This window comes from Dromiciops gliroides, chromosome 2 (genome assembly GCF_019393635.1).
Source record: "Dromiciops gliroides isolate mDroGli1 chromosome 2, mDroGli1.pri, whole genome shotgun sequence".
In the NCBI taxonomy this organism is placed as follows: Eukaryota; Metazoa; Chordata; class Mammalia; order Microbiotheria; family Microbiotheriidae; genus Dromiciops; species Dromiciops gliroides.
In genome coordinates this window covers 677045877-677053767 of record NC_057862.1, presented here as the reverse complement: position 1 = coordinate 677053767, position 7891 = coordinate 677045877, and the positions used below count along the sequence as shown (strand labels likewise).

The 7891-nt window shown below is 50.8% G+C and overlaps 1 protein-coding gene across 9 annotated transcripts in view; it reads right to left on the bottom strand.

Annotated features, from left to right (window-relative positions):
* Positions 1–974: 974 nt before the first annotated feature.
* DYSF (dysferlin) overlaps positions 975–7891 on the bottom strand; it is a 255076-nt gene continuing 248159 nt past the window's right edge. For all 9 annotated transcript variants that reach the window (XM_043987208.1, XM_043987210.1, XM_043987212.1 and 6 more), the window contains 5 exons: positions 7492–7591; positions 6818–6996; positions 5390–5499; positions 4201–4348; positions 975–1904 (listed from right to left, as the gene is read on the bottom strand). In XM_043987208.1, coding sequence (XP_043843143.1) covers positions 1866–1904; positions 4201–4348; positions 5390–5499; positions 6818–6996; positions 7492–7591 — 576 coding nt within the window. In that variant the 3' untranslated portion in view covers positions 975–1865. The remainder of the gene's footprint in view (positions 1905–4200; positions 4349–5389; positions 5500–6817; positions 6997–7491; positions 7592–7891) is intronic.

The following is a 7891-nucleotide window of genomic DNA, read 5'->3' as shown; positions in this document are numbered from 1 at the left end:
CTGTGTCAAGGACCATGCTCAACGAGTTCCCACTCATGCCCACGGATCCATACACACATATTCCCCTATGATAGAAGAATAACTTCGGCCACATGGTCCTAAGGAGGTGGGTGGTCAGGGGAGCCAAGTAGCTCTCCAGCTAAGAAAAAGATATCAGGTCCCCAGTCTGAGGGTGGGGGTGGGGTAGGGTGGGGAGGTGAATGGAAGGAATAGAGGAAGCAAAAATGAGAAGGGGAAAACAAACAGGAAGATGGATAAAGAGGGGGAGAGAGAGAGGAGAGGATGAAAAAAAGAGGGAAGGGGAGAGGGTGTCAGAGGGAAGGGAAGCTAATTGAGATTAAGGAGGGCTTAATTCTTTGTATTTGAATTTTTGTCTTTCTGTCTATCTCCAGCACTCAGAACAGCGTCTGGAACATAATAGGTGTGTAATGATAAATGCTTCCTGACTTGACACTTTATATCCCCAAAACTAGCATAACGCCCAGCACATCTGCAGTAGGCACTTAATGATGGCTTGCTGACTAAATGATTTGCTATTTGTCATGTATGTTATAGGGGGGATTTTTGTCTAGGTGTGGATTGAACTGGATAACCTCTGAGGTCCCTTCCAACCCTGATATTCCATTATTCTGAGGAGGTAAGAAATGAGCAGGGAGAGAGAGACATGATGGCATGACAGAAGAAGGAGAGAAAGAAAGAAGGAAGGAAGGAAAGAAAGAAAGAAAGAGAAAAAGAAAGAATGAATGAAAGATGAAAGAAAGAAAAAAGAGAAAGAAAAAGAAAGAAAGAAAGATTAAAGAGAAAGACAGAAAGAAAGAAGGGATAGAAAGGAAGGAAGGAAGGAAAGAGAAAGAAAGAGAAAAGAAAGAAAGAATGAAAGAAAGATGAAAGAAAAAGAAAGAAGGAAAGAAAGAGAAAAAGAATGAATGAAAGAGGAAAGAGAAAGAAAGAAGGGAAATAAAAGAAGGAAGGAAGAGAGAAAGAAAGAAAGAAAGAAAGAAAGAAAGAAAGAAAGAAAGAAAGAAAGAAAGAAAGAAAGAAAGAAAGAAAGCAGGCATTCCATTCAACTCAACTAACAGGAAAGAAGAAATTGATGACAAGGGAGGAAAAGCTGAAGAGAGGAGGTGAAGATAAAGATGAACCCTGGTGAGGATATGGCAGACAGGACTTCTTTCTCACATTTGGTTTGAGCTGCATGGCCACTGGGGTCCCTTTCAACTTTGAGATCCTGGCATTGTAAAAGCAACAAAAAGGCAAGGAGGGGGAAGAGAGGATGGCCAGGGGGCAGGAGGCAAAGCAGGAAGGAGAAAAGGGGGGGCCCAAAGTCTGGGTCTTTAGAGCTTCTCAGGAATGTCACATCTTCCTCCTCATCCCCAGACCCTCCCTCCTGCACTCTCTTACTGTTTTAAAAGAATGGGGGACTCCACTCTACCACCATCCCCATGCTGGCAGGCTTGGCTCACACCCCAGAAAACATCATGGTAGGCATACATACATACACAGGAGCACCTACACACACACACACACACACACACACACACACACACACACACACACACCCTAGATAAGCCACCTTGACCATTTAAACTCCATTTTCTTCTAAAAATCCAATAGCCCCAGAGGGGGAGTGCTAGAGACATCAGGAGGGACAAACCCCTCCAGTGCAGGAGTCCAGAGGTGATGGGCCACCCGCCCACCGCTTCACATCTGCTTGCTCGTCAAGCCTGAGGCAGCTCCTGCTTCTGGGTGAGCCAGGGCTGAGTTTTGGCATCAGAGGGGCTGGACAGTGGTTAAGAGAGACTTTGGGGACCCAGGACACTACACCTCCTGGGGGCATCTCCAGAGGCAGGCAGGCAGGCCCCCCATTAGCTGAACGGTTTCACCAGTTTCATGGCAGCATAATTCTGGAAGGAGAGAGAGAAGGGCAAGAAACAGGGAGATACAAGTAGTGAGCTTCAGCTCATCACTTTGGACAAAGCACTGAGCCTCCGTGGGGCTGGGTTTCTGCAAGTATCAGAGGAATGGGTTGGACCAGATGCCTCTGAGGTCCCTTCTAGCTCCTTCTAGCCCCAGAGCCGGGATCCTAAAACAGGACCTATAGGAATGCTGAGTTCTAGAGGGTTGTGGGAACAAAGGGGGAATCGGATTTGAGTCTGAAATTGACTTGGGGAATTGTTCTCTGACCAGAGACAAGGAAGAAGAGGGGGTGGCCTCTCCAGCTCCCTCCTAGACATAGGGAATCTTAATTTCAGAGCTTTTATTTGCCCCTACCTCACATAAGCCTCACAGGGACGTACATTTAGAGCTGGAAGGGATTCATTTTACAGATAAGAAAACTGAGGCCTAGGTCACAGAACCAAAGTTTGAGGCATGATTTTAACTCAAATATCCCTTCTAAGCCTAACAATCCGAACTGTATTTTATTTAACAAGAATCGTACCCCCTACCTAAGATTCCAAACTTGGCACTCCCCATCACCAACTCCATCTCCCTGCACCATATCTCCCCTGCAAAGAGGAGCCAGCCTCCCTTTTCTCCTCTGCCCCATCACCAACTAATCCATGGTTCCACTTCCAAATTGTAGTGAAAAACCTCTTCCTCCACCAAGTCTTCCTTGATTGGCCCTGAAACACTTGGTGCTTACAGCAGACGCCTTAATCTCTTCTTAGTCATTTTTAGCATGTTTCTGTTTCTTAGATCTTTTCCAAATGTCTCGAGTCTCCCATGTTAGGCCAAGAACTCCCCAGGACAGAGACTGTGTCTCCCCATCACAGCAAGAGTTCCCTAAGGGTGGGGACCACCTCTTTCCTCTCATGCCATGGGTCTCCCCCCTACCTAGTCTGCCCACAATGGGAGACAATTCACGGCAGGAGATGCTTGAGAGCTCAGCCATCCCCACTCCCTGCCCTAGGAGCTGGAAAGGAAAAAGCTGTCCATCAAGTTCCATCCCTGGAAACCCAGTGTGGGCTCGGCTTCAAAGGCTGGGGGAGAAGGGGGCGGGCTGAGGTCGAGCGCAGAGAAGAGAGGGCAGATGACTTCCTGGATGGGAGCCTACTGTCCTGGGGCCAGCCCCAGAGAAGGCAATCACAAATGGTAATGCCCTTGATTAGCTCGTGCCTGCCAGCCTGGCGAGCATTCCCTGCTCCATCCCTCCTACCCGCCCCCCCCCCAGCACTAGGGGCCTCTAATTGGGACAGGATGTTCTCTGAGCCTGTCCCGGGGAAAGCCAGCTCTGGATCAAACCCGTCCCCCAGTTCCTGGGCCAAGCCACCCACCCCCCTGCCATGGATCCTCCCCATGCCTGGTGGGGTGGGGGGTGAGAATGATGAGTGGAATCCAACCAGACTGCCTGGAGCTGTCGATTTTCCCCAGCTCTGTTCCCTTCAGAGTGAGGTTTCCCAACTGGGTCAGGGCCCAGGCTGGCTGGAGCCAGTAGGGGAAGAGGGCATAGGGGAGAGGGGTCAAATCCCCTGAGCCTGAGACTTGGGTGCCGACAACCTGCTGCTGCCTGATGGCACTGGGGGCTCCAGGGGATGTGTGGGTAAAATTAGGGGGTTGAACTCTGACCTCAAAAGCCCATCCCAGCTCTGAGATCTGCCCTTTGTTCCCAGACCCGGTGTCTGAACCCCCACCAGACCCCCGGGGCCCCCAGACCCCATCATCCTACCCTGATTAACCACACCTAACTCTGGGCCTGTCTCCCCTTTCAGTTCAGTAACTCTATGGGAACCTCCTTCCTTTTCTTCAGTGTGACTGGTGTCATTTCCAGCTCTCCCCATGGTACCCAGACCAGGGGCCTCCTGACAGGCTTGCTCCGGCAGGGACTGTCTCCCCCCTCATCCCCAGGAAGATCTCTGAGGGTGGGGTCTCCCCAGTCTAAGCAGGGACCCCCTGAGGGCAGGGACTGTCTCCCCCCTTACCTCTGGGAGGATCCCTGAAAGCTGGATCCCCCAGTCAGAGCAGGGGCTCCCTAAGGACTGGGTCTCCCTGATCTAAGCAAGGACCCCCCTGAGGTCAGGGCCCATGTTGCATCCATCAGACTCTAGGTTCACAAGGCAGTGGCTGGGTCTTCCCCAGCCTAGATCTCCCTGTTTTCCGTTTCCCACTTGCTCAGGATGAAGGAGGCTCTCATTCTCCATGGCTCATGTTCCCTACTACCGCCCCCTCTCTGGACTTCCCTGCCCCTCCCCCCATCCTTACCGGGAAGGCATAGATGAAGATCCCAAGGAAGAGGAGCAGGACGAAGAGGAGGATGAAGACAATGATGAAACACCTGAACCTTCGCCAGACGATGTATCTCATTGTCTTATAGGGGGATGTGAACCAGAGGAAGGATGTGTCTGGTCGCCTGTAACACAAGGGGAGGCCAGACTCAGAGGGGTGAGTCACCCAGCTGCCCCTGAGGGAGCAAAGGACCGGGGCCAGACGGCCGGGGAGGCCTGGGGAGGGGAGCAAGAGGCGGCTGGGGCTGGGGCTGGGGCTGGGGCTGGGGCTGGGTGCCAGAAATAGACAATCCTTGATAGCTCCACTTTACAGATGAGGAAACTGAGGCACTCCATAAACACTGGATGAAAGAAAATGCAAACCCCAAATGCTTCTATTAGATGATGAGCTCCTTGAGGGCAAGGACTGTTTTTGCCTAGACCCCGACCCTTAGCTGGGGCCTGACTCATAGTAAGTGATTAATAAATGCTTGTTGACTGGATACTGGTGGAGACGGTGTGCTACGGTGGGGAGGGATAGATTTGCAATCAAAGGACCTGGGTTCAAATCCTGATTCTGGTGCTTACTATCCCGATGACCTAAGGCAGATCATATCCCCCTCTGGGGTTCAATTTCCTCATCTGTAACGGGAGAGGGCTAGAGGAGATGACTTCCGAGGGTCTTTCTAGCTCGGAATCTACGATTCTCTGACATCACCAACCTGCCATCCCAGGCTTTTCTCTCCCATCCTCCCCAGAGCCCTCTGGGGCAAGCAGCTCAGAGATGATCAGGAACTCAGTCTAAGGATGGCTTTGCCCAGGGTCACAGACAGATGGACTTTATGGCCCAATGAGCGGGTCAGCTACACCAAGCTCTAGAGCAAGGCTTTTGGTCCCAACCAGAGGAACAAGAGGTGCCAGGTGCTCTCAGCTTCGTGCGTGATCATGATCAGGAGCAGAAGGCCAAGGTTCTAGTCCCCAAAACTGTGTGACCCTGAAAAGCCACTGACCCCCTCTGGGCCTGAGTCCTCCTCTGTCAAATGGGCTTCTTACCCCCAGCCTGTGTCCATTGCCCAGTGTCCTCTGGGCAGTTTCTATTGGGGCCCTGGCCCTATGATAATTCCTACCCAAACACTTCAAAAACATCCACAAAGGAGCTGATGCCTCAATGCAGAGCAACCTCTTACTTTGGTTCCTCAAGTTTGGGGTTCATGTTGGGTTCATCACGGCCCAGTCCAGCAGGTCGTTCTTCATGCTCCGACTCAGGAACGATTTCCAAGGTCATTTCCAACTTGCCCTGTGAGGACAGAGGGAGGCTGGTTAGGACCACACACAAAAAGAGTAACTGACCAGAGGAAAAATGGCGAGGGGCTAGCTGGGAGGCAGGGTGGGCTCATGAAAAGAACCCTGGTTTTAAGAATCAGAAAGACCTAGTTTGGAAGTCTCATTTCTGCCATTCACTAGTGGTGAAACCTCAGGCAAGTCACTTGAGGACACCGAGCCTTCTAGCCCTCGTAGTCTGTGAGTCTTCACCACTTTTCCAAGAGGGCCAGACTGCTTGGTAGAGGTGACAGAGACTTTAAATCACAAAACACCCAAACCAGAAACTACTATAGAACAAAAAGCATGGAAGATAGACAGGACTTTAGAACAGAGAATGTCAGAGCTGGGAGAGCAGAAAACAAAATGTCAGAACTGGAAGGACCTCAGGGCCCTACTCTGGATGTCAAGGTCAGAGCCAGAGGTATCTTACAGGATGACAGAGCAAAAGCTACAGGAGTCACCCGGCCCAACTCCTTCTTTTTGCAGGTGAGAGGTCCAGTGAAGTTTAGGGATATGTCCAGATTTTAAGCAGCAAGACTTGAACCCTACTCATCTGACTTGGATTGTAGCAGCTTCCCCACCATACTACACTTAGCTTAGGCCCATAAAGAAACATGGATTCAACACCTACTATGTACCTGACATTGTGCTAGGTGCATCTGATGCAAACAAACAAACAAAAAAAAAACCAGACCTGGTTCTCAAGGAGCCTAATTCCACTAGTAATTGGAGAAAAAGAAAGTCAGGTAGTAACCTGGTAGGCTCCTTCAGATTGGGGATTCATCTTAGCTAACCTTGGGACTCCATCAGCCCTTATTGCTTGGCAGGGTCAGTGCTTTGTCAGTGCTTACTGTTCTGGGCTGCCCAGGACCTGTGGCCTTCTCACCTGGAAACATCCCTCAGCCCCTGCAGCCCCCTTCCTCTACTGATGAGTTTCTCCTGGGGCCTCTATTTTGAGGAGAGACCCGTTTTGAGGAGGCTGGCTACACCTCCCCATCCTACCTCCCTTATCAAGCTCCCTTTTGTGTTTTGAGAGAAGAGAATTCAAATGTAAGTTCCTTGAGGCCTGTCTTTCTTTTGCCTTGTATTTGTATCTCCAGCACCGGGTACATAGTAAGCCCTAAAAATGCTTGGTGACAGACTCCCTGACTGATATGGGGGCTGGAGCTCTCGTGCCTGGGCAGGTGGAGAGATGGTAGGAGAACGGCTATAGTGGCAGCACTTTTGGTGCTAATGGGCACTTTCCCCAAACTCCACCACTGCCCACCCAGGGAAAGGCAGAGAAGACTCACCGCAAGGGTCCTTTTCTCTCCCATCTCAGCCATGCAGGGCCACCAGCCCTTGACCGACTTCTGTTCAAAAAGAGACACAAACTGTTCTGGATGGAAGACATCATCCAGCTGGTCCAGGGAACACTTTTCGGCTGACTTGGCTGGTTTGGGCATCCGGTTGAGATCCAACTGAAGTGAACCTGAGGTGGATACAGGACTCATTAGCCTAGGGCTTCCTTAGGGGACAGGTGTACCATGGGACACTGGTTAAGTGAAATAAAGAAGGAAGGAAGGAAGGAAGGAAGGAAGGAAGGAAGGAAGGAAGGAAGGAAGGAAGGAAGGAAGGAAGGAAGGAAGGAAGGAAGGAAGGAAGGAAGGAAGGAAGGATGGAAGGATGGAAGGATGTAGGGAAGGAAGGAGGAAAGGAATTCTGGGATTCTGTGAATTCTGGGCAGGAGAAAGCCTGGGGCTCCAGCCTAGGTTTCCAGACACACTTCCCTCACTAGATTGTCAGTTAGATTGAGGGTTGGGGCTGTCTATTTTTCTTATTTGTATCACCAGTGCCTGCACATAGTAGACATTTAATAAATGGTTATTGAGATGAGTTACTTGACAGGACTCTCACTCCCCTCCCTGAGAATCGTCTGTGATTCCCTCTTGCTTCTGGCACATTTCTTATGAAGAATCACGCTTACCCAAATAATCATCGAAGGAGAACTTGTCGTTGTCCCAGATCTGGAATACGACATTCGCAGGGATCTTGCTTTCCATCTTGTCCAGACTCCAAAAGCGCTCCTGTAATCCGGGCCAGGGAGGGCAGAAAGGAGAGAGTTAGACCATGGCACAAGATTTCCCTTGGGCTGGAGAACAACATGAAGGGGAGAGGTCTCCAGTGTCATTGGGAAAGAGAGAAGGGAAGCAGTTGGACAGTGAAGGGAAGGAAGGTGGTCCCAGAGCAGAGGGAGTTGCCCACACACAGGCTCTGACATAGTGGAGGAGCAGGGCACTGGGAAGAGAGTGAAGGGGAGCTGCCAAGTGACAGGTGAGGTTCAGTCTCCCAACAAGCTGTAGAGTGAGGCGGCATTGGTGCGGGTG